The sequence below is a fragment of the Lampetra fluviatilis genome, chromosome 45, assembly GCF_964198595.1.
Source record: "Lampetra fluviatilis chromosome 45, kcLamFluv1.1, whole genome shotgun sequence".
Lineage (NCBI taxonomy): Eukaryota > Metazoa > Chordata > Hyperoartia > Petromyzontiformes > Petromyzontidae > Lampetra > Lampetra fluviatilis.
Genome location: NC_136319.1, coordinates 254,091 through 280,891, shown reverse-complemented (window position 1 = coordinate 280,891; position 26,801 = coordinate 254,091). Strand labels below are relative to the sequence as shown.

General features: G+C 48.7%; 1 protein-coding gene across 1 annotated transcript; it reads left to right on the top strand.

Annotated features, from left to right (window-relative positions):
* Nucleotides 1–13,760: 13,760 nt before the first annotated feature.
* Nucleotides 13,761–26,408, top strand: LOC144947446 (aerolysin-like protein). Its single transcript, XM_078876687.1, has 2 exons — nt 13,761–13,776; nt 23,773–26,408. Exon 2 carries the CDS (start codon nt 23,787–23,789, stop codon nt 24,726–24,728), a length of 942 nt encoding a protein of 313 aa, XP_078732813.1. The 5' UTR covers nt 13,761–13,776; nt 23,773–23,786; the 3' UTR covers nt 24,729–26,408.
* Nucleotides 26,409–26,801: the final 393 nt, after the last annotated feature.

The window sequence follows — 26,801 nt, the reverse complement described above, 5'->3', positions numbered from 1 at the left end:
GTGTGTGAGTCTGAGAGTGTGTGAGTGTGTGTATGTGTGTGTGAGTCTAAGAGTGTGAGAGTGAGTGTGTGTGTGATTCTGAGAGTGTGAGAGGTGAGTGTGAGTCTGAAAGTGTGAGAGTGTGTGTGTGTGTGAGAGAGTCTGAGAGTCTGAGAGTGTGTGAGTGAGTGTATGTTTGTGTGAGTCTAAGAATGTGAGGGTGAGTGTGTGTGTGTGAGTCTGAGAGTGTGAGAGTGTGAGAGTGAGTGTATGTGTGTGTGTGTGAGTCTGAGAGTGTGAGAGTGAGTGTATGTTTGTGTGAGTCTAAGAGTGTGAGGGTGAGTGTGTGTGTGTGAGTCAGAGTGTGAGAGTGAGTGTGTGTGTGAGTCTTAGAGAGTGTGTGTGTGTGTGTGTGAGTGTGAGTGAGTCTGAGAGTGTGAGAGTGATTGTGTGTGAGTCTGAGAGTGTGAGAGTGAGTGTATGTGTGTGAGTCTGAGAGTGTGAGAGTGAGTGTATGTTTGTGTGAGTCTAAGAGTGTGAGGGTGAGTGTGTGTGTGTGAGTCTGAGAGTGAGTGTGTGTGTGAGTCTGTGAGTGTGAGAGTCTGTGTGTGAGAGTGAGTGTGTGTGAGTCTGAGAGTGTGAGAGTGAGTGTGTGTGTGAGTCTGAGAGTCTGAGAGTGTGAGCATAAGTGTATGTGAGTGTGAGAGGTGAGTGTGTGTGTGTGTCCGAGAGTGTGAGAGTGAGTGTGTGTGTGAGTCTGAGAGTGTGAGTGTGTGTGTGAGTGTTAGAGTAAGTGTATGTGTGTGAGTCTGAGAGTGTGAGAGTGAGTGTATGTGTGTGTGAGTCTAAGATTGTGAGAGTGAGTGTGTGTGTGTGTGAGATTGAGTGAGTGTGTGTGAGTCTGAGAGTGTGAGAGTGTATGTGAGTCTGACAGTGTGAGATGTGAGTGTGTGTGTGAGTCTGAGACTGTGAGTGTATGTGTGTGTGAGTCTGAAAGTGTGAGAGTGTGTGTGTGTGTAAGGGTGCGTGTATGTGTGTGTGAGTCTAAGAGTGTGAGAGTGAGTGTGTGTGTGAGTCTGAGAGTGTGAGAGGTGAGTGTGTGTGTGAGTCTGAAAGTGTGAGAGTGTGTGTGTGTGAGAGAGTCTGAGAGTGTGTGAGTGAGTGTATGTGTGTGTGAGTCTAAGAGTGTGAGCGTGAGTGTGTGTGTGAGTCTGAGAGTGTGAGAGGTGAGTGTGTGTGTGAGTCTGAAAGTGTGAGAGTGTGTGTGTGTGTGTGAGAGAGTCTGAGAGTCTGAGAGTGTGTGAGTGTATGTTTGTGTGAGTCTAAGAGTGTGAGTGTGAGTGTGTGTGAGTCTGAGAGTGTGAGAGTGTGAGAGTGAGTGTATGTGTGTGTGTGAGTCTGAGAGTGTGAGAGTGAGTGTATGTTTGTGTGAGTCTAAGAGTGTGAGGGTGAGTGTGTGTGTGTGAGTCTGAGAGTGTGAGAGTGAGTGTGTGTGTGAGTCTGAGAGAGTGGGTGTGTGTGAGTGTGAGTGTATGTGTGTGTGAGTCTGAGAGTGTGAGCGTGATTGTGTGTGTGTGAGTCTGAGAGTTTGAGAGTGAGTGTATGTGTGTGTGAGTCTGAGAGTGTGAGATGTGAGTGTTTGTGTGTCTGAGAGTGTGAGAGGAGAGTGTGTGTCTGAGTCTGAGAGTGTGAGCATCTGTGTGAGTGAGAGTGTGGGCGTGACTGTGTGTGTCTGAGAGTGTGAGTGTGTGTGTGTGTGTCTGAGACTGTGAGAGTGAGTGTATGTTTCTGTGAGTCTGAGAGTGTGTGTGTGAGTCTGAAAGTGTGAGAGTGCGTGTGTGAGAGTGAGTGTGTGTGTGTGCGAGTCTGAGAGTGTGAGGGTGAGTGTGTGTGTGAGTCTGAGTGTGTGTGAGTCTGAGAGTGTGAGGGTGAGTGTGTGTGTGTGAGTCTGAGAGTGTGAGCATGAGTGTATGTGTGTGTGAGAGTGAGTGTGTGTGTGTGAGTCTGAGAGTGTGAGAGGTGAGTGTGTGTGTGAGTCTGAGAGTGTGAGAGGTGAGTGTGTGTGAGTGTGAGAGTGAGTGTATGTGTGTGAGTCTGAGAGTGTGAGGGGTGAGTGTGTGTGTGAGTCTGAGAGTGTGAGAGCGAGTATGTGTGTGAGTTTGAGAGTGAGTGTATGTGTGTGAGTCTAAGAGTGTGGGAGTGAGCGTGTGTGTGAGAGTGAGTGTGTGTGTGAGTCTGAGAGTGTGAGAGTGTGTGTGAGTGTGAGTCTGAGAGTGTGAGAGTGAGTGTGTGTGTGTCTGAGAGTGTGTGTGTCTGAGAGTGAGTATGTGTGTGAGTTTGAGAGTGAGTGTATGTGTGTGAGTCTAAGAGTGTGAGAGTGAGCGTGTGTGTGAGAGTGAGTGTGTGTGTGAGTCTGAGAGTGTGAGAGTGTGTGTGAGTGTGAGTCTGAGAGTGTGAGATTGAGTGTGTGTGTGTCTGAGAGTGTGTGTGTGTGTCTGAGAGTGTGATAGTGAGTGTATGTGTTTGTGCGAGTCTTAATTACCTAGTTTTATACAGGTAGGAACAACAAGTTCCACACTGCCCACCAGGGATTACGTGTCTCTGTCTGTCGTGCAAATCCGGAATTCCGCCCACCCACGCACCTCCCCACAGAACACCAAGCTACTCCGCGATTGGTTGACGATGTCGGGGAGGGTGGGGGGGAAGGGTCAACATGCCCACTCATCCAACTGCCCCCCCCCCGAACGACGCGCTGTGCAACCAAGTTCCTACATGCCCAATCCGAAGGAACGTGTTTACACCCGGCACAGAGCATACTTTCCCACCAGCACCCTTTTTACCACCCCCCCGCCTTTCCGACGTGGCATCTCCTTTAAATTTTCGCACACGTCAGCCATATCGGGGGGGTTTATTTTCAACTGGCACTCTCACCAGGGCTCGCATTGCAGCGTTTTCTGTACACAATGAAACGGAGAGGACAAAACGCTATTTGACGGCCAGATGACAGGCCAACGCACCCTATATCCACCAAGGTCGTAAGGGGCATTCTCACACAAAAAAATCCGTGCAACAACAGACAGGATACAGCCAGTGACATTGAAACAAGCACGGGACCTGTCCTTTGGATCTCTCAATATATCGGTCCAGCAACACAGGATACAACCATTGACTTTGAACAACACTGGACCTGCCATTTGGATATCCCCATTAACAAAACACGGGATTCCCACGAGACAGAGCACTCCACTCGACGGCAACACACCACACAGTCCCCACAATCATCGACATTCCCGAGCAATACACCATACAGTCCCCCCAGAAATTAACAATCCCGACGCCGCAACTTCCACGAAAAAAAACGATAGATCCACCTTATTCACGGTCGACCTCTACTTTCTACTCCTTTCACACTACCGTGCAAAGCCACTGTTGGTAATCTGTTGCCCTCTATCCTTGTTACAAAGCCAAATAAGGTTTGCTTAAGTCGTAGCTCAATACATCAACACAATCACGGTTATTTATTGATTATTTAATCTTAACATATTACAGATCAATGTTAACAAACAAATATTAAATTCACCATACCTCACGGCATAGCGAATGTCGTGTCCAGTGACCGAAAATCAAGGAACTATTTATTTCTGCCTCGTCGTCAACCACCTGTTGACAGCTGATGGAAGAGAAGAGACAACTATATCGGTACTTCTTACACAACACGTCTGCTTAACACAAGATGTTGTTGCAACTCGTAACAGCTTGCTCGAAAAAATTGCTTTCTTTACATGTTTCTCAGCGTGGGGATGCTCATGATTATTAACTTTTTTATTCGCCGTCAATTGTTACCGTTTAACATATCCCACCTATTCCCTTTGCCCATCTAATATCCAATTCGTAATAACTCATCTAACATGCCCTGACTCATATGTTCTGTCTCTGCTGTTTGTCTCATTTGCATTGACTAATTTTATATATCGTGTATCTTACACGTGCATGCCTTCCTTATTTGTATTGTGTCATATGGCTTGATTCACAACCTCTGTCTGCCTCGATTTTAGTTTTTCATTTGTCACGTCTAGTTTTTATGGTCTGTTAATTTTAAGATTTTTCTAGAAGTAAAAGTAGTCGATCAAACCAAACGAGTTATTGGGTATAAAGTGGACTGACACTCTGGGACTGTGGAGCCTAAACGTTCGGAGAATTTACTGTATTAATCTTCTGTATCATCTCTAGAGGGGGTACGAACAGGGATTAAAAAGTATAGTTAGGGATCATTCGCAGTAGATGTTGTGCTGGTCAGGGAATGGGGACAGGTGATAGGGCTGGGAGGTGTACACATCAAACACACTGGTTGGGAACGACTGGTATAGCAGATTAATGTAATTAACCAGTCATGCTATTCTACTCTATGGGAACCTCATTTGCCAGTAAAAATATGATAATTGGTTTTTTACCCTTCTATCTGGCAACAAAACTGACACCTTTTTACAAGGAGTCATGTTTGCATAGACCGCAATACCTGCAGTCATAAATACAAACAAAAGACATAACTGATAATGTGCACTGTCCTTGAAGTTGATTGGTCCACACCCGAGACAGCTTTCCTTAGAGCCTAGTCTCACATGGGTTGGACCAGATGACGCCAAAAGGCGCCTTTTGGCGTCATCTGGTCCAACCCATGTGAGACTAGGCCTTTTGGCGTCATCTGGTCCAACCCATGTGAGACTAGGCTCTAAGGAAAGCTGTCTCGGGTGTGGACCAATCAACTTCAAGGACAGTGCACATTATCAGTTATGTCTTTTGTTTGTATTTATGACTGCAGGTATTGCGGTCTATGCAAACATGACTCCTTGTAAAAAGGTGTCAGTTTTGTTGCCAGATAGAAGGGTAAAAAACCAATTATAACCAGTCATGGGTTATATGTTTTACTAAATGTACTACATTATACATCATATCCTTAGGCATTCTGATGACAAACTTTAGTCATAATTCCAAATCATTACCATTTTAATTCCATTGCAGTTGCAGTGGGGCTTTTTTTTCTTCCCAATTCGATTTAAATTCGTGCATTAAATTAGATAGGCGGGGTGGCAGAGTGGTAACACTTGTGCCTCACAGCTTAGACGTTCTGTGTTCGATTCCTGACTCCCGTGCCTTTGTGCCTGGGGTTTGTGTGTTCCTCTCCGCTGCTGGATGGGTTTTCTATGAGTTCTCTGCTTTTCTTCTTTAACGATTTTTTTATGTTACTGGTTTGGCCGAACATTCCAATGTTGAAAATGTATCTGCAAATTACTCAAATGGGATCACACAGAGCAGCTACATCGCTCCCTACTGTGAAACTTAGAAAGGACCTTTTGAAAATGTATCTTGAGAGTCAGTAAGGATATTCTGGGTAGACCAGCAGAATACAAATACAGGAAATCCTTACCCAACGAGGATTTATAGAACACGTTTTTCAGCCCAATATGCGTTAAATAACGAGCTCTCTTTTGAGGAACACGAGGGTTATGTTTTGGCTATACATGGTTTAGTGCTGCTTAAGTTGATCATCTCAGCAACTAAAAGTAGTGCCGTGAGATTGTTGCTCGTTTTGGAACAAATTAATATATATTCAAATCGCTCGTTATTGCAAATGATCAGAGATTGAATGCTCACTAAGTGAGATACGCCTGTATAGATGTGTAATGTGAGGTTACACCTGGATGATAATGATGGGCTCTGCCGGCCTCAGCCCGCAACCAATGGAGAATCGAGCCAGGGCCGTGGTCCTGATGTAATGTGAAGGTTACACCTGGATGATGATGATTGGCTCTGCTGGCCTCAGCCCGCAACCAATGGGGAGTCGAGCCAGGGGCGTGGCCCTGGAGCCGTACAGTATCTTCGGGAAAGTTCCAGGGGTGTGGCTGAGGATTGGCTGCGTGGCATCACGTGGGCCAGGGATTAAAAGGGGCGGAGAGAGACAGCACGTGGTCAGTGTGCGGAGGAACGAAGGGGGAAGCCACGCTGGTGCCGTGGTCCGGAGCCTGCCACGTGGTGGGCCGCAGCATTCTCTCTCTCTCTCACGCTGTCAGCCAACAGCGTGAGGGAGCAAGGTAACTGAATGAACGAATGTGGTGGAAGCTGTGAACGAAACCGAATAAAGAACTCTGAAGTCACGACGTCGTCTGAACGGGGTTTATTACAGATGTAGGGGTGTTACGGAGGGGCTGTTATACATGGGATCACACGGGAAACAAACACAGTGGGCATGGCTACGTGAGTGCACGGGGAGGTGCTCTCAACGACGTCCGCACCGGGCAGCCTGGGGGGCTGACCCGGAGTTGTGATCCCCCGGGGCCCCACCCCTCAGCGGGGGGTTTTGGTATAAAAGGGGATGAGCCAGAGGGCTCAGGGAATAATGTTAAAGCTAAACCAGTGAAGACCGAAGATCGTCCAGATAGAGCCCTGGACTCCCCTGGATCGCCGCCCTTATCAGGGCCGAACAGGACCGAGCCAGCGGCGTGGTCCCGAGAGCCAGAGCCGGTGCTCTTATCAGAGCTGGTCTGGGACTTCGGGTACCGTAAGCCCGACTTACCAGTGTCGGGCCAGATAGCCTCCCCTAGCCCGTTAGTGGAGGACTAGGAGCTAGGTTAGGCATAGCTAGCAAGTGTATCCCCAGCTAGCCGGGTGAGGGGGCCGATACCCCCTCCAGTGTTGAATGTCCGTGATTGTGCCAACTGACGCGGAATAAATACGTGTCCCTCCAACCCCGGCGTCCAAGAGTCCTCAACTATATTACATCTGGTGACAGAAGTGAACGACCACGAACATGGACACGCGCCGGACAGCTCGAGCCAGGGTACCGGAGGCGGAGGACACCGCTGCAGTTGTGGAGCCCGAGACGGCTGAAGAAGGCATCGAGCAGCCGGGGCCGGATGCATCCACACCGCAGCATCCAGATGGAGTGGAGCCGTCGACAGATGGACTGAGGCAGGCTCACGCGAAACTGGCGGAGCTGCTGTACGCTGCTGCCGCCACGCTGGAACAGATCACACGGCTGGGGGCTGGTGGACCGCCACGGGGCGACGACAGCCGACGACCAGTGCGCCTTCCCGCCATTTCGACGGAGCCCGACTTCGAATCTCCCGCCATCACCGCAGCAGCTGCTGAGGGCGTGGCCGGCCTGAGCCTCGCGTCCGACGTCGGGCATACAGTGGCTGCCGCGTCATCACCAGTGGACAGAGCGTCACCACTGGTGCGACCGGCGATGCCATCCGTCGTTCGCGCCGAAGCCGAGCCGAGTGACGGGGACAACGGAGAGCGACCTTCCACGGCGGCCGCTGCGTTGCACCAACGGCTACCTCCACTCAAGGAGTTTGTGGGCGAGGATGGCGACTGGGGCAGCTTCCAGCGGCGCTTCCTCACACACCAGGAAATGGCGCAGTGGACAGATGCCGAGGCTCTCCGCGCGCTGCCGGCGCTCCTCGACAGCGACGCCCTCGCCACTCTTACATCGGCGCCGAAGGACAAACGCTCCACGCTACAGATGGCACTGCAGCTGCTGGCTGCAGTCTACGGACCACCGTCGGACTGCAGGCAGCTCTTTTATGATCGCCAGCGGGGTGCAAAGGAGTCGCCCCTGGCGTATCGTACGAGTCTCCTGGCACTAGCGAAGACGGCCTTCCCACGAATGGACAACGAAGGCGTGGACGCTATGGTAACGGAGAAGATCCTCCTGCTGGCGGACGACTTGGACATCGTCGTCGTGGCACAGGACGACGCAGAAATGTGTTCCCTCCAGGCTGCACGACTCCTCCATGCCAACCTACTCTCGCAGCGACGGAAGGCCAGCAAGGCAGCGACCAGGGCGTGCTGTGGCTGCAGCCACCCTCCCGGCAGAGGAAATTTGCGCCGTCGACCGTCAACTGCAGCAGAGAGCGGGAGTACGGGCGGGCCGGGACGGATCGAGCCGCCTCGACCATCCATCGTCGTCGCCAGCGCTCCCGCGCTGTTACAATTGCGGCATCCGGGGCCATGTCGCCTCGGGGTGCCGCTTCTCCTCGGCAGCACGGGACGACGCCTCGACAGGACGCCGGCCCTCCTCCCAAGCTCCATCAACATAACCCAGCGAGTCGCGGCACCCCTCATGTTTGGCCCACGCACACACCCGTCACACACTCGCACACCGCAGCGAACGGGGGGCCGACATTGCACACCGTCGCGCCAACACGCACCACTGTGGGGACTCATATCGAACCCAGATAGTGGTCCGTGTTGGCCCATCGCGTTGTGGCCGCATCGTCGGGGTCGTCAGCCGTTGTGGGGCACATTGACGGGGTTGAGGTGCGCATGCTGGTCGATACGGGAGCATCGGCGACCATCATTTCGGAACTAATTTACAATATTCTTCCTGTCCAGAGCCGTCCTTTGCTGCCCGTTAACGTTCCATTCTATGCTGCTAACGGGGGCTCGCTTGGCATCATTGGACAAATTCGAGCGCAAATTTGTATCGGTGATATCAAATTATCTGGCCTGATTTTTGCTTCCTCCTTGCTGGCGGTTCCGTGCCTGCTGGGGACGGACTTCCTGGGCAAAATGCCGATTCGTATTTTAATCGACCAGGGCTGCATTGAGCTCCCGTCGGGCCGACGCATGGCGTTTCTGCCGTCCATCGCTGCGGGTCTGACGGCGTTCGCGACGGTACCGGCGTTCGTCGATAGAACGGTATGCGTACCGCCGGGGGCACAAATGTTGGTGCCTCTTAAACTTCGTCGGCCCTTCGCTAAAGGCATTGGGGACCAGGGGGTTCTGCTGGGGCCGTCTAGGGCCGGGGTTAGCGGACCTCATTTAATTCCAGCCCAGACCATCGTTAAAGGGGACGGGGATCCTTTCATCGCGGTCCTCAATGTGGGGTCGCAGACGGTGGTGGTTCCACAGGGGACCGTGCTTGCTCACGCAACGCCGGTGCCCTGTGAGGAACCCGTCGCGAATCACGTAAGCGCTGTCCCTCTGCCGTGACCACATTCGGACAGCGATGAAGGGTGGCTCGAGGCGCTTTGTGCGGGATCGATGGACCTGTCGGATTTAGAGCATCAAAAGCTTAAAACACTGCTGCGTGAATTTTCAGACGTTTTCAGTCGGAACAAATTCGATTTGGGCTGTACTCATCTGCTGCGTCACCAAATTGATACAGGTGACAGCGCGCCAATACGCCAGAATCCTTTTCGGTTAAGTCCCGCCGAAAAGGACCATGTCAAATCGGCCGTTGATGACATGTTAGCCGCCGACATAATTTCTCCCTCTACCAGCCCTTGGGGAGCGCCGATCGTCCTGGTTAAAAAACAGGACGGCTCGTTGAGTTTTGCGTCGATTTTCGTCGCCTCAACAAAATTTCTGTTGCCGACGCATACCCGCTCCCACGGATGGACGAATCGCTTGACGCCTTGGCGGGAGCACGATTCTTCTCCTCATTGGATTTGCTTTCGGGATTCTGGCAGCTTCCTCTGGAAGATGATTCAAAGCCTAAAACTGCATTCCTTACACCGCACGGCCTGTTCCAATTCAACCGGTTGCCGATGGGACTCCACTCAGCGCCGGCAACTTTCCAGCGATTGATGGAATTGGTTTTGGCTGGATTGCAATGGGACTCGTGCTTGATTTATTTGGATGACGTTATCGTCTTTAGCAAAACATTTGACGAACATCTCCAGAGGTTGCGGGCGGTTTTCCTCAAAATGCGGGCTGCTAATTTGAAATTTAAACCCCAAAAATGTCATCTGTTACGCGAATCTGTGCGTTATTTGGGACATATCGTCGGACGCTCAGGTATTGCTACCGATCCCGCCAAAACGCAGTGCGTCAGCTCCTGGCCGACTCCCACCTCTGTGGGAGAGGTCAGGAGTTTCGTTGGATTTGCGTCGTATTACCGACGGTTTGTCGCGGATTTTGCGACGATTGCGAAGCCCCTACACGCTTTGACGTCAAAGGGGGTCCGGTTTCATTGGGGACAGGAGGAGGAGGCTGCTTTCCGCTCCCTTCGGGACGCTCTGGTAAAAGCTCCTCCCTTGGTTTACCCCGATTTTTCTAAACCCTTTTTGCTCGACACCGATGCGAGCAACACGGGTATTGGGGGCGTGCTTTCGCAGGTGGTTGACGGCGTAGAACGGGTAGTCGCGTACAGTAGTCGGGTGTTGTCTCCAGCGGAGCAAAGATATTGTGTCACCCGTCGGGAACTGTTGGCAATTGTCAATTTCATCCAACAGTACCGCCCATATCTGTACGGTCGGCGTTTCACCGTCCGTACAGATCATGCGGCACTGCAGTACGCCCTGCGAGTTCAACAACTATTGGGACAATTGTCTCGATGGTTGGAGATTCTCCAGGACTTTGATTTTGAAACTACGTACCGTAAGGGCGTTCGCCACACCAATGCGGACGCTCTGTCGCGCATGCCAACCACCTCCGAATGCGCATGCCTCCTGGGGTCGGGACGTTGCAGGCCTCCAGGTCAGATATCCGTTCCGGTCTTGGCGGCCGCCGACGACGCAGCGTCAATGACGAATTCAATCGCACAACAGGGAAAAGATTCCCTGTTGGGGTTGCCTGTCACTGAATGGGGGCGCCTCCAGATGGAGGATCCCTCCCTCCTCGCGTTGCGTCGTCGCGTCGGCGGTGCTGGGCGGGGGAGGGGTGATGCCGACTCATGGGAAATGGTCCAGGGTCTGCTAATGCATTGGGACGGGAGATCCCATCGACACCGGCTGGTGGTCCCTTCTGGGTTGCGGGGTAAGGTGGTGTGGGTCGCTCATGAGCGCCTCCTCCACCTGGGGACCCAAAAGACCCTCGCCTTGCTCCAGCTTGATTTTTTTGGCCGGGCATGACAAGGGATATCGGGGATCTGTTGGGGTCATGCCCTCGGTGTGCGCAACGGAAACCACCAGCACGGGAGTCTAACCTGCCTTTGCAATCTATCAAAGTCTCCAGAGTCAACGAACTTGTCGCGCTGTATATTCTGGGCCCATTCCCCGCCACCCCCAGGGGCAATAGATATTTGTTGACCGGTGTGGAATACTTTACGCGCTGGCCTATGGCCTGGCCCCTTGCCAACCAGTCGGCAGCAGCCATCGTGGAGGCCTTTGTCCAGGGATACGTCCTGGACAAAGGTGCTCCGGAGCGGCTGCTGAACGACCAGGGCAAAAAATTTTCCGGCAAACTACTCCAACAAGTCTGTGAGCTCCTGTGCACGAAAAAAATTCGTACCTCCTCGTATCACCCGCAAACTGACGGGATGGACGAGCGTATGCATCGAACCATCACGTCGATGTTGTCACAGCAGGTTTCGGACTCACAGACCGATTGGGACCTGCAAATTCAAGGGGTCTTGGCAGCATATAGAATGGCCCCCCATGTGGCAACGGGATTTTCCCCCTTCTTCCTGATGTATGGCCGCGAACCTGACCCGCCTGTTCGGGCCCAGCTGCAGATCCCCGCGCCGCAGGGTAAAACTAAATTGGACGACCATGTTAAATTTAATCTTGCTAAATTAACAGAGGCACGGGATGCTGCCATGCAAAATTCCGACCTCCGTCAGAAAGCTAATGAGAGACTCAGACTGGGTCAGGCGCACGTGCTGCAGTGGAAGCCGGGGGACAAGGCATGGCTGCACTGTCCACAGGTACCACTTGCAACTTCCTCTAAACTGGTGCGGCCGTGGCGGGGCCCTGTGGAGGTGGTTGAGGTTTTGCGGCCTCAGTGCGTACGCATCAAATGGGGGAAGCGGCGGTGGTTTGTGCACCCCTCCAGATTAAAACCCTTCGTTGCGGTACGAATTCCCACTTCACACACGCATGGCCAAACATGTGGGGGGGTCGACCGACTCACAGGGTCTGTCTCCGCTGCTCTCACCTAACGTGTTGCCGGCTGTCCCGCCCCCAGGTGCACCAGGAGTGACGGGCTCACGCCCGACAACCCCTCCTGGGGATGCCGAGGGTCTCGCGGCATCAAAAAGAGACTCACTCGGAGACGGACAGTTGCCACCCGACAGTCCGCCATCCGGGGTTGCCCCGTGTGACGGGCCTGCTGCAAGGACGCACGCAAGAATGCGCAGACTCTTGTGATGCCGGAAAAAAAGAAAGAAAAAAAGTACACATGTTACGTTCATTGTGTGTTGTGTGTGTGGTGTGGTTCCCTGCAAATTGTATATAGGGTGGTTTTACGGAATTCGTATTTATTCGGGGGGGGGGGGGTGCGTCGGGTTATTTTCCCTTCTTGCTGTTGTTGTTCTTGTTGTTGTTCTCGTTCTCGTTATTGTTGAAAAAAAATTGTGAGGCACACGCGGGGTCAAGGGGTAAATACACTTTTATTGTCGTTTGTTGCAGCCGGGACGGCTGCGAGCTGTATGGGGGGGGTTGATGTAGGGGTGTTACGGAGGGGCTGTTATACATGGGATCACACGGGAAACAAACACAGTGGGCGTGGCTACGTGAGTGCACGGGGAGGTGCTCTCAACGACGTCCGCACCGGGCAGCCTGGGGGGCTGACCCGGAGTTGTGATCCCCCGGGGCCCCACCCCTCAGCGGGGGGTTTTGGTATAAAAGGGGATGAGCCGGAGGGCTCAGGGAATAATGTTAAAGCTAAACCAGTGAAGACCGAAGATCGTCCAGATAGAGCCCTGGACTCCCCTGGATCGCCGCCCTTATCAGGGCCGAACAGGACCGAGCCAGCGGCGTGGTCCCGAGAGCCAGAGCCGGTGCTCTTATCAGAGCTGGTCTGGGACTCCGGGTACCGTAAGCCCGACTTACCAGTGTCGGGCCAGATAGCCTCCCCTAGCCCGTTAGTGGAAGACTAGGAGCTAGGTTAGGCATAGCTAGCAAGTGTATCCCCAGCTAGTCGGGTGAGGGGGCCGATACCCCCTCCAGTGTTGTATGTCCGTGATTGTGCCAACTGACGCGGAATAAATACGTGTGCCTCCAACCCCGGCGTCCAAGAGTCCTCAACTATATTACACAGATGTACAAATTGCGCAAGAACATACATTCCTGCCAATTTTTTTTACACCAAATGCAAGCCTGGGACATAACAGCAAAACGACAAAAACAACAACAACAGTCCCGGACTACACCATGACAAGAATAACAACAGTCCCAAACAAGACAACAACAGTCCCAGACCACTCCAAGACAACAGCAACAAAAATCCCACACTCTTTGGTTCTTTCGGTAAAGTCACGTAGGTATAAATTAAAATAAATCACGACGTTTCGATCGCAACACAAGCGGTCGTCCTCAGGATGACCACTTGTGAACAGTCCCAGACGATTCCCGGATATGTACAACAACAGTTCCAGACCACACCAAGATAATACCTCAATTACATTTTACATTTACATTAAAATATTGCTACACGGTGAGTAAGGATCAATGTTACAAAACGCATTTCCAAATGTGGCTGATGTTTCTGGCACTACTAACCTTCTGCTTCAGAACATTTTTAAGGGAAGGTTAACGATGTTTGGCGAGGAAACAAGGTTTTTCCATAACGTTGGAAGATCTTTGATATATAATACAGCACTCACTGATTCACTACACCTCGTCATCATGAAAAAATGAGGTTCAAGTTTGAAAAATGTATATGTATGATAGATTCAATATTAATATTGTATGTATGATATGCTTACCTATATTGCCATAAACTATTCTGACGTGAGTGATGCGAAGCGATCTATAATTTCGGCTGTGGCTGGGTCACGTGGCCCGTGCAACAGTAGTATAAATGGCAGTGTTCTGGGGATAGACGATCATGCTCTGGGAAGAGAACCTTAAGGTGAGTGTGTGGGTTACTCCTGACTGGTCTCGTTATTAACAATTCAGGTGGTGTGTGTGTGTGATTGACAGGTGACTCGCAGGTAAGGGCATCTGAGCTGGCACCCCTTGAGACCCTGCCTGCCTGGTGTGATGTTGGCAAACAAGATGCTGATATCGGATTTTTGTGTTTCTTTTCATTACAAATCTGTTCTGTCAAGCACTGTCTCAAAATCAATGAAAAAAACAACGGGCAACATCATCATCAAAAAGCAACTCCTATAATATAAAGATGTGAATTTAAGTTACAATTATACGTTGGTTTAAATGTTCAATAAAACTTTACCGACAAATCCATTGATCGCGTTTGTCTAAAAGTGACGTCGATTGCACAATACTCGTGCTTCTTCTCTCACTTTGCTCTCTTCCTGTCTCGATCTATTTCTTCGCTATCCGCACTGCACTGACACTTATGATGCATCACATGCAGAAGGAAAACACTACTCTTGATGTCTTTGGTCAATCGTCCACAATTTATTTATCCAATGCATGATTTATTTTTGTAAGCAAGAGCCCAGAACACGGACATCACAGAGGGAGATACAAATTACGAACGTGTGTCGAACCCGGTACAATACACCCTCAAATGAGGGCCCGTCTGAAGGCCCTTGGGCTCGCTACCCTACCACAAGTAGAGGCAACGATCAGGAGCAGCAGATTAACCGGGAAGGGGGAAAATAAGGAAGAGGGGGAGGAAGGGGAATAATATAACCAATCTAGACAGTAAACAAAATAACATAGGTGCAATGTCTGGGGTTATCCTTCTTGTTTTCCTCTAGGAGCAACGGTGCCTACTACAATGTTTCAGCGTCAGGAGTTCATCCCCTCGCACCATCCCCTATTGTTCTGGTTATTCACGCTGGATTCAGTAAAAATGGGGACCACATTGTCTCATACACCAATTATTTTCATTTCATCTCCTGGCTAAGGTGTTCCATTCCCGCCAAAGCAAGGAGAATTCTGTACCACAGTCCCCAAGGGGGGGTTCATGATTTTCCAATTCACCCGTATTGTCTTTCTTTCTACATTATAGAAGGTTTGGAGGAAGGCATGTTGGTATTCCGATAGCCCTCTTGGTTTCAAGCCCCGAAGAGTTGAGTCCACGACGGGGCTCAGCTCTGTGCCCCAGATCCAATTAAACTAATCCATTATATCCTCGAAGAATTCAACAATATCTAGGCATGTCCAGAAGGCATTCTGTTACATCTGTACCATGCCTTGTGGGCATCTAGAGCAATTAGAAGAGGAATTTATGAATTTGGCTCTCCGGTCATTGGTCAGGTAGGACCCATGCATGAATTTGAACTAAATTATTTTTAGCGGAAGGGGCCAGGGGCCTGTTGTCTGGCCCTAACTATATTTGAGTCTTTTTTTACAAGGAGTCATGTTGGCATTGACCACAATACCTGCGGTCGGAATGCAAACAAAAACACAACTCTGATAATGTATGCACTGTCCTTGAAATTGATTGATCCACACCTGAAACATTATCAGAGTTGTGTTTTTTGTTTGCATTCCGACCGCAGGTATTGTGGTCAATGCAAACATGACTCCTTGTAAAAAAGGTGTCAGTTTTGTTGCCAGATTAAAGGGTAAAAAAACTATTATCATATTTTGCTACTGGCAAAGGAGGTTCCAATGGTATATTTGAGTCCTTTTTTGGTGAGGAATGTCCTTTCCCAGCAGCCTTTCCCCCTCAGCTTTCTCGTTTAGGTTCTAATCTGGTCTCCATCTCTATTAGTAAGGTGGCATACATGCAGAAACTTTTATTTTCATTTTTGTCCACCAGACCATCTAAGATGGGGTGAGCGCTGTGGTCAAAGTTTTTGTTTGTAGCTTTGGAGATGATATCCCTGATCTTGGGTATCGTTTTTCAGAAGGTCCCCCACCCTTTCCAGTCCTGTAACTCTCCAGCCAGGCCAGTTAACCCCTGTGCATTCTATTGTTAGTGATTGGTTGCCCCACAGAGGCAATTGTCTACGTATGGAGGGGAATGAGATTCGCCTGTGGTTGCATCTCCCCAAGGTGTTAGAAACCATCCATAATGGTTTAGGACTCAGCATCTATCTTTGATAGGGGCATAGGCAACTCCAGCAAATGACCAGGGGTTAACCGAGCCTTCTTCACACTTTTTCCATGTTCCTTTCTTTTTCGAGTTGATGCAGTGTCTAACGTTCTGACAGCGAGTCCTTTGTCGTATTTTTGGAAATCTGAAAGGGCCATGCCCCCTTCTCTCCTCAGTAACGTAAATGAGTGATAGTCAATTTGCTCTATTTTGTGATTCCATATGAATGAGGGTATGCGTAAATGAAGCGTTTTAAAGAAAGCTTTCAGAATATCATCTACGAATAGCCTCCTCCCGTAAAGGAGCTTCTGCAATTCCATCATCTTGAGTAGGTGTGCCCTGTTGGAAAGGAAAAGGTAAATATCCGTCCATGTCTCCAGTGAGGTGGTGATTTCAGAGAGCATGGGGGGGATTTTTCTGAAGAGAGATGCGAGATAGGAAGGGACCAGTATCTAAAAATACTTAATTGGCACTGGGCACCACCGGACGGGTGAGAGGGTGAAAGCCCTTCAGGTGGCTTCGGGGTAGCAGGGGATAAGGGCACCAACTCTGATTAAGTTGTGTTTATTTTATACGTCGACGCTTCCCCGTATTCTTTGACCAGGGACACTAATGCAGGGATCAAAGACGCTGGTTCTGTTAGGGTGATGACGACGTCATCCGTGTATAGATTGATTTTATTTTCCTCTTTCCATTTTCTCACCCATACCACCTATTGGCGTTTCAGAATGCTCTCAGTAGAGGTTGCGATAGCCCTTTGAATAACAGCTGCGAGAGGGGATAGCCATGGCTGGTGCCATAATTCAATGGAATGCCATTGTAAGTTAGGCAGTATAGAGGCAATTTGTGTCCGGTTCCCCCGAGATTGAACTTGCCTCGCCAGGATGTTCCTTGTAGAGGGAGAAGGATCATGGAAGAGGATCCTGGCTTTCGCATATAGGAGGATGTCTTGGTCATTTAAACCTTCTCTCGTTCCAGTTTAGTTATGTTGATCTCTTTCATGATTGCATGGTTTTGTAGTCTTCATGCAGCACACGTTGCTTGTTTCTGATATTTGAATTGATTTACATTAAATACCTGAACTTCTTTCCGACTTCCTCGTTCATCAACTTATGATCCAGAACTTGGTTTTCCAGTGACCAGAAGCTACAGTACGTGCCAAACACCAATCACGGGCACCAGGAATGTGATAATTATGTTATAACCATGCGCATCACCAATGGAACCAAATGACTGAGGAAACCGGAAGGGATAAGGGACAAGGATAAACAAATAAAAAAACACAAACCCGGTGTGCATAAACCCAAAGATGGGGATCGGGAGGGTGAAAGGGGAGGCCATGAATTTCGAATCGGGGGAGGAGGGGAGAATTTAGCGGCTCTTACTCCCCATTCTGCTTCTGAGCGAGGTGCATAAGTGGAGGGGCATCATCCAATTGGCTTCCCTGCAGTGTTCTATGCAAATTTGATCATCATCTCTCTTGCATCGAGTCATTAATCCTTTGACATATTATGTGGTTGTTGTGTTTGATTCCTGTTAGTTCGCTTGTGACTAACAAGACCAGCATTTGAGCGACACAACTTTCTGCAACGATCAAGTCTGGAGAAATAACGCGAGCTGCTGGCGCAAAAGTATAACCGCGGTGTATGACAGTACTTACGCCAGGAGGCGACAGTATATATGGGAGGGGGATATCTGGGGGAAAGGTCACAGAAGGGGCACATAGGGGAAGCCCCGGGAACCCACTAGTAGTTTCTAGAAAGGAGCGTGGCCAGGGCAGACCAAGACCACACTGAGAGTATAAAAGGGGCTGTTTATTGTAAATGGGATCCCTGTCGTGCTGTTCAAGTCCATCATCGTGCTGCTCAAGTCCATCGTCGTCATCATCACCATTCTTCTCTAAGTGGCTGCTGCCATCGTCGCTTGATATTGCGCTGTTATATAGTTGTTGGCTGTATCAGTCAGCGCCATCGGTGTTAGACGGCTAGTGTTGTGTATAGGCTAGGGTGTGTGTAGCCTAAGCGACTGTAGGGTATGTGAAGGGAGATTGTGAATATAATAAAATAGGTTCCTCCATGAATTACCGCCTCTAAGTTGAACCACTACAGATGCACAGTGACCTGAAGTGCAAAACTTGCACAAGGAAGCAGGAGCGCTGTACAGCATATCACAAGGGCCAGTTCTGTTGCGCATGTATCTCGTAGAGACCAGGCCGAAGGTAATTTTTGGAGGGGTGGTTCCAACTTGTGTTAAAGGACAATGTGAATTCCACCCTTGGCCCAGTTTGCTTGGTGCTGCATATCTCGCCTAAAACACCACCACCACACGTGGCTATCTACATGCTTTTTAAATGTCCAGAACAGCTAATCCATGCACAACAAAGTGCAACTCGATCTTGTAAACTTGATATATGTGCTTGAGTGTTTATAAAGTTTGTTTAGGTCGACTCACTCACAAATGAGTACCTGGTGCAGTATCTAAACATCGCCACTAGCCAGACAAAGGCGGCCCGGCGGGCATGGTGCTAGAAACCCACCCACTTGTGTGCCATGCTGACCTTCATGGGTGCCCGCTAACAGCACTTTCCCCAAACGTTTGTTAAGGGCAAGACAGGGGATATTTTCCTTTGTAACGTATGTAATTGTAACTTTAATTATTTGCTAATATTCTAGCTAAAACATTGATTGTGTTATTCCCAAATTGGTATGGAAAAATGTGGGTGTGCCCATTTCATCGAAACATCGATCCTCATGGTCGTCCTATCACCCCATTTCTGACGACCGGAAACCATAAACTAAACAATTGCCCCAGATTATCATAGACTCGTGTGTTTTACAAATTCATCGTTTAAATCTTGTCTTTCATTCATTGGAGTGGGATGCTGGCGAGCTGTTCAAATATCCATAGCTGTATGCAGTGCCTACAGCTACCCCTTTAATTCGGTAAAGTTGATAAAATCGCGTGACTGCTCCCCATTACCCAGCACGTCAATTTAGCAGTGCGCCTGCCTCTCGTACATTCGGAAGAATGGCGAGCACCCCATGGCGTAGTGTGGAGTTAAGCAGATGATAGGGGTAGTAACAGGGGGTAGGATAACTACCTACAGCCCTGTCACTACCTACCCCTGTCACTACTTTTCACTTTCACTATCTACCTCTGTCACTACCAACCTCTGTCACTACCTACCCATTGTAACTACCTACCCCTGTTACTATCTACTACTGTCACTACCTACCCCTGTCACTACCTACCCCTGTCACTACCTATCCCTGTCACTACCTACCCCTGTTAATGAACGGGGGGAGGGGCGTGGGCCTACCCGACGCCTTCAAACCAAACTGGAAGTATTACATCAGAGACCGTGATGTCGAAGCGCCCCCCCCCCCCCAAAGTGTGGAGCCCGGGGCTGCTTGCCCTAATTCGCCATACCCTAGGGACAGCTCTGGCCACGTGAAGCGAAATCCCCTTAAGTGGCAATAATTTTTACAAGAGGAATAATAATAGTGGTTGATCAAGCCAGTAATTGTATAATTGTTTGTATATGAGAGTAGACTGCTTTACATGTTTCTTTATAAACGTGTTGTTTTTATATGGTGTGTCTTTAAATATATGTGTGACAGTCGTTCATTAAAATAATAAGTGTGTGAGAAGAGGTATGACGAGTTAAACAAGATAAGGGAGTGAGATGACGCTATTCACACAAAGATGATGGAACAAAGACTGAGGAGGAAGAGGAAAGAGTGATGTGTTTACAGCGCGCATCACTAGTACAGTAGGAGTACTACAGCACTACAATACCAGTTCCCAACATCATCGAACAACGCTTCCAACACCCAAGTCACTAACGCAAGTCTAGTACGTGATGGACTACTCGCGACAATGCGAGTTTAGAGCGCTATGGACTACTCGCTATAACGCGAGTCTAGCATGTGATGGATTACTCGCGACAATGCGAGTTGAGAGCGCTATGGACTACTCGCTATAACGCAAGTCTAGCATGTGATGGATTACTCACGACAATGCGAGTTTAGAGCGATGGACTACTCACTATAACACGAGTCTAGCATGTGATGGACTACTCGCGACAACGCGAGTTTAGAGCGCTATGGACTACTCGCTATAACACGAGTCTAGCATGTGATGGATTACTCGCGACAACGCGGGTTTAGAGTGCGATGGACTACTCGCTATAACGCGAGTCTAGCATGTGATGGATTACTCGTGACAAGGCAAGTTTAGAACGCGATGGTCTACTCACTAAAACGCGAGTCTAGCATGTGATGGATTACTCGCGACAACGCGGGTTTAGAGCGCTATGGACTACTCACTAAAACGCGAGTCTAGCATGTGATGGATTACTCGCGAAAATGCGAGTTTAGAGCGCGATGGACTACTCGCTATAACGCGAGTCTAGCATATGATGGATTACTCACGACAATGCGAGTTTAGAGCACGATGGTCTACTCGCTATAACACGAGTCTAACGCGTGATGGAATACTCGCATTAACGCGGCTCTAGCATGTGACGTACTACTCGCTATAACGCCAGTCTAGAATGTGATCAACTACTCCCGAAAACGCGAGTCTAGCATGTGACGGACTACTCGCTATACCGCGAGTCTTGTGCATGACATACTTTTGTTCTGGCCGGCGTGTTTGTTGCAAGCATTGTTCGGTGATGCTGGAAGCTTGTAGTTCTGGATTTGCAAGTTTCGCATAATCACTAGTTACTAAATGTAGACGAATCCCCTATTTGCGACCGACCAGGCTCCAGTATTCGTGAGTGGACATGCCGGACCACCGACACCAGGGAGATGTGTGCAGAATGTTACATTCGAAATTGCAAATATTAGGCATGCCCCCTCGGCTGCTCACGTCGTCAAACTCGCGGTAATTCAGCTCTGAACTTGCTATTGTGCATTTTTACTTTATACATACTTACAGGCGACTCGTTTATACATTTTGGTATAAATGAGTCGTTCGTGAGATCAATGAAAAAGAACGCGAACACAATAAGGGAAACTGTAATGACAAGCGCTCCCGAAAGTGCTCAAATGATAAGTGCATTATCTCCCGATGAGTCATCGTTCCTGAATTCCTCACAATCACACCCACCTCAATCGTCGTCAAAGCATCATCATCAAAGGTAATTTTTAAAAAAACATTGTTCTTCATAATTTATTATTTGCAGTCATTGTTATCAAACATTTTCCATCTTCAACCTATGTTCATTCATACCAGGAACATAACCCCGTATTCCAATGGAAGGTTTCTGCATTTGCGAACGTATCAAGATTCTAACCCTCACGGATAGACAGGGTTTGCTGTATTGTACTGATGCGTGCTGTACTGTACTTGTTCTGTTGGAAGCATTTTTAGGCTTTAATTTGAAGTGAGCTTCCCTCAAGCATTTGTAATGCGGGCGTAAGCGACCTTCCGGATGTGACGTCACGGGGGGGTGGAGTCATGTGACGTGGGTGGAAGGTTCGGGTCCTTAAGCGGGTAAACCGGAAGGGGAAGTCAGTCGGGGTGTGAGCGGAAAAGAGTGAGGCCACGCGGGCGAGTGAGAAGAGGGGGGGCACCGACGGCCATCGGGAGCCAACCCCGAAGACAAGAGGACCCTAGCAGTGTATGAGGTTCCAATCTCAACAGTGGAGAAGTTGGAAAGAGGAGCCACGAGCTACTTAAAGAAGTGGCTCGGAGTTCCACGATGCCTTACCACCATAGGCCTCTATGGAGATGGTGTCCTCAAGCTGCCCCTCACCAGTCTAACCGAGGAATTCAAGTGTGCAAAAACCAGGCTCCAGATTACACTGAATGAATCTCGAGACCCAGTGGTGAGCAACAAAGCGCCGACCTTGGCAACTGGGCGCAAATGGAGGCCAGGAAAAGCAGTCCAGGAGGCAACAGCAGCCCTCAGACATGCTGACATTGTGGGTCATGTTCAGCAAGGGAGAGGAGGCCTTGGGCTAACTAGCCGTGCTGCTTGGAGTAAGGCCACTGCACCAGAGCGGCGGAAGATGGTAGTGCAGGAAGTACGCCATCAGGAGGAGGCTACAAGGTGGGCCAAGGCAGTCTCTCTTGCCAAACAAGGACAGTGGAGTCGATGGGACAGTGTGGAAAAGAGGAAGATCAGCTGGAAGGATCTGTGGGCCATGGAAGCGAGGCGGTTGAGCTTTTCCATCAGAGCAACATATGACATCCTTCCAACACCAGTTAATCTTCACCAATGGTATGGTGAAGATCCGGACTCTGCCCTCTGTTCCATGCCAGCCAACCTCAGGCACATTCTCACAGGGTGTAAAACAAGCCTCACCCAAGGACGCTACACTTGGCATCACAACCAAATCCTTAAAAAACTTGCGTCCGCCTTGGAGGACAAGCGAGCTGCCACCAACTCCCTACCACCCCCAGCAGCATCACACCCCTTACGGAGGACCTTTGTCCGCGAAGGGGCTAAACCACCGAAGAGCGGCTCTACACCAATAGAGCGAGACCAGCTGCGCTTGGCCCGCGACTGGAAAATGCTAGCTGACATTGGCCGGCAACTTGTGTTTCCTCCGGAGATCGTAACCACCACCCTAAGACCTGACATGGTGCTCTGGTCCCGTTCGCTCAAGAAGGTCTTCATCATTGAGCTCACAGTACCCTGGGAGGACTCAGTAGATGAAGCTTATGAGTGAAAACATCTGCGCTATGCCGATCTAGCTGCCGAAGCACGGCATCATGGCTGGAACACAGAAGTCCGACCAGTGGAGGTGGGCTGCAGAGGTTTTGTGGCAACATCTACAACCAGACTGCTTAGAGACCTGGGAATTAAGGGCCAGAGCCAGCGTTTGGCAATCAGAGCTGTATAGGAGGCGGCAGAAGGCAGCAGTCAGTGGCTCTGGATGAAGAGGAAAGACCCCAGCTGGGCCCCAAAGTGAGAGGGCCAGGAGGTATGCAGTCAACAATGCTTGACTCAGGGAGGAGGACGCCCCTGCCATGCATAGTCCCATGGGATGTTGGCTATCAACAACAAGGCAACTCCTATGACTAATTGGGAATAGGACGCAAGCGTAGGATTGATCACCCTGTCGCTGGCCACCTTTGGGGAGAGTGTATAGTATGAAAGGCCGAAACACCCTAGGAACCAAAGGGTCACTACTGACGATGCGCTCCCCAAATTTCACCAGGCTCACTGTTCATGAACTCTTGGAAGTGCTTGCACAAAGGATAGTAACATCTCATCCTGTGTTCTTTGGAATCTGAAAGCCTACGTGTTAAAGTAAATAGAATGAAAACAATATGTAGTGTACAATACTGTTTAGGTAACCGTGTACGGTACTGTACACTACAGGAAGTAAAAATCGTGAGCGGCTGAACCTCACTGCCTCCCCACTGGAGGCAGGGAACACCAAATGGCCTGCGAATGGTTGAGCCACAGGGGCAGAATCGATTAATTAAATTGGCCCAAAACAGCAAACCCGCGAGGAAAGCGTTTGCTGTACTGTGTTGTATCGAAGTTTATTTCAGATGAGCTGTATTTCTCTTGCAGACAAGGTTCTCTTAACCTCAGTCATACTTGTCAAGTATCAAACCTTGTCATTGTCTGCTGTTCTTTCATTGTCTTTATCTATAATTTAGCTATTGATAGTTAATAATCTGATACAATATGTGTGTGTTTTTTTATTGCCCAACATGTTGATGTTATACTGCTTTTTCACCGTTTGTTCGCAATAGTGAACTTGTTGTTGTATTGTCGATAACGTCTGAGTCGACATGAAAATTTCGAAGTGCATAACTATTATAAATGTGTCAATAAAATGTGGTATTGAATGTCAAAACTGTGAATATCACAATATTTGAAATTCCTTTCGTAATTTTACCAAATCTGTATCTTGTAATGTGCAGGAAGAAAGGAGAAAATGCCTTATCCATTGGCCATACACACCTGTGGAGGACAAGGAGGAACAAACTTCAACTTTGATGGGAGGAACAATGGAGCAACGCTGGAAAAAATCTGGGTGTGGGTCGGAGGGTGGCAGATCAAGTGCGTGAAGGCCTGGCTGACGGATGGAAGGTCTGCACAGTACGGCAATCCCTCGGGATCTCAGAAAGAGTTTGTGTTCCAGCCTGGGGAGCTCTTTTCATCCCTCTCACTGTGGGGAAATGGGGCTGGCACACGCATGGGCGCCTTCAAGTTCAGGACAAGCAAAGGCAGGGATTTCTTCGTGAAGATGACAGACTGGGGCCTAAAGACCGAGTACCCGGTCGACATCGGCTCTGGGATCTGCCTTGGAATTCAGGGCAAAGCCAGTTCAGACATCGACTGCATGGGCTTCGTGTTCATCAATTCGGTGAAACGTTCAGAATTGATTAACGTGACATACCCTACACTGCACAAGCAGCTTCCAAAAGTCCAGATGGAAGAGATCAAATCAATCAGTTACAAGAATAAGGGTTCTGTCCCCCAAACCTATAAAATTGAATCCTCCAAGACCTTGACCAAAACCTCCTCCTGGTCGATCTCAAACAAGCTGGAGGCAACCGTGAGCATCAGCGTCAAAGCCGGCATTCCGGATGTCGTAGAGGTTGAAAGTGGCTTTAGTTTCACCGTTGGCACCGAGAGTACGCGCGGTGTGGAGAATTCAGAATCGAAAACCGAGCTCCTCTCATTCGACGTCACGGTTCCTCCAGGCAAAACCACGGCGATCGACATAACCATCGGTCGTGCAGAAATCGATCTCCCGTACAAGGGTACGGTGCGCATGTCCTTATTGAACGGCGCCACCTTCGACATCCCAATGGAGGGTGTCTACAAGGGCCTCGCCTACACCAAGGCGACTGCAGAAACAAAAGAAAAGTGAATTGGCATTGGAAAAGCACGCACGTGCTGCGCTTTACCAGCTGCATGCTGCATGCAACGCTGCCTGTTTTTTTAAAAATAATTTATTGAAACTCGCAGTATAAAATATGGTGCAATACATACGCCATTTGAGAGAGTACAGTTTTTGCAATTAAGGAATCTTGAATCGGTGACAAAAGAATTAACACAAAGATTCAGTTATTTCAACGGCTTTTTCTCGCACATACCGTACATAAGCGAGTCTGTTCGCTCAGAAATCACAATGAAATTATCATAATCATAATGTTTATTTATCCTGGAGGAATCCGATTATCTATGAATCGCTTTTTTACAGATGTCCAGTAGGGGCGAGTCAGCAAGTTACAACAACAAGCAATACAAAACTCGAAAGGAGTACAAAGTAGAGCAATGGTAAGCAAGTAGCTAAAACGTAAATAAGTAAGTAAAAAATGAAAAGTATATAAGTACAAATAGCATAAGTAAATTCCTGACGATTTTCCAACACTAAATGCAAACTTGGGCAAGGCAACAAAACGACGACAAAAACAGTTCCAGTTCAAACCAACACTGCAGAGGGTATCTTCCTAATATTGGATATTACAATATCTATCAAAGATAAGGATCAAAGCTAAAAATCACATTTGCCAATTAATTCTAGATTTGAAGCTTTCGTGACTGCAATGATTCATATTCTTGGGTTTTTTCGGTAAAGTCACGTAGGTAAAAACATTAAAAAGTAAAATAAAATAAAAATAAAAATCACAACGTTTCGGAGGCAACACAAGCTTCCGTCTTCAGGTGGTACCGTCACAGCCACGACAGCTGTATCAAGTAAATGAGAGATTGCAGGAGTTACCACTGCGTTTATATAATGGTTGGAGAAGGTGGTGGGCCAATTACTTAGGTGAGAATGAGCTCCAACTAGCAAAAGAAAATGGACGTAACCTTCCTGCAGTAGTCTGGGCAATGTAACAAGACAACACAAACTGGCATAGGCAATGCTGATCGGCAGAGTACAAATCTGGAGGGGTTCGAGGCATCAAAGTACAAGCTGGATGACCGATCTTGATTTGAAGCTTTCGTAACCGAAAGAACCAAAGAGGCTGGATGACCGATATAAAGAACTGGAAGGAGGTGAAAGAGGTGGAAGCTTTATGGGCAGCAGAAATGAGAAGATGGAGAGTAAAAACCTACACAGAGCAAATTATCTACGGCAAAACAATACGAACAAATATTGACATTACAGATTCTGCATGCTGCCACGTACAGAAAAATCGATTAACTTAACCAATACCAAAATTGGAGAGAGACGACATCCACGTTTGAATGATACCAAACAAAACGGTGACAAAAAGACAAAGATTCCCCATACAATCAACCAATCATCATTTGTGTTGGGACAGCTATTTTCAGAAACGCTCATATTTGTTTTCCATTTCACATTGCATGGAAAATAGAATTATGACAACTGGCCTCGAATTAGCAACAGTTTCTCCAAAGTTGACATCCACAAATTCAAGAACCGCTCTTGCAGTATCATCACCACCACCACCATCTGGATTTTTGTTTTTAGATTACAATTGCATGCTCTTTTAATTATAGGAAATTGCATGCAAATAGTAATGTGCATGTTATGCAATGCTTTGGGATGGATATGCAAAATTAAAGATCTTCCAAAATACATTGGATTGTGTTTGAATTCAGTATCACCATTATCACATCCACAACCGCTTGAGCCAGCATCACTGAAAACCTCAGTTCGAATCCAGGCAGTCGCCTGTGATTAAACTGCACGCTCAAGTGTGGTGAGTTGGTGGTCTCAAACCCTTCAGAGTGCTGACATGATTACGAATCCAGGACCTTAGCAGTGCAAGCTCGCCAATCAAACCTATGAGACACCTGGCCACATCGTCTCCAAAGCATCTTAGGGTTGCTTGATATAGTCTGATTATTTCAGACAACTTCAAATTTGTCGTGAATTTTTAGATCCATCATCCATGATACTTTAATTTATCCCTGCAGTCTGCCTGCTGTATATTGCTCTTTCAAGGAAAACACAAATTTGTAAGATAAA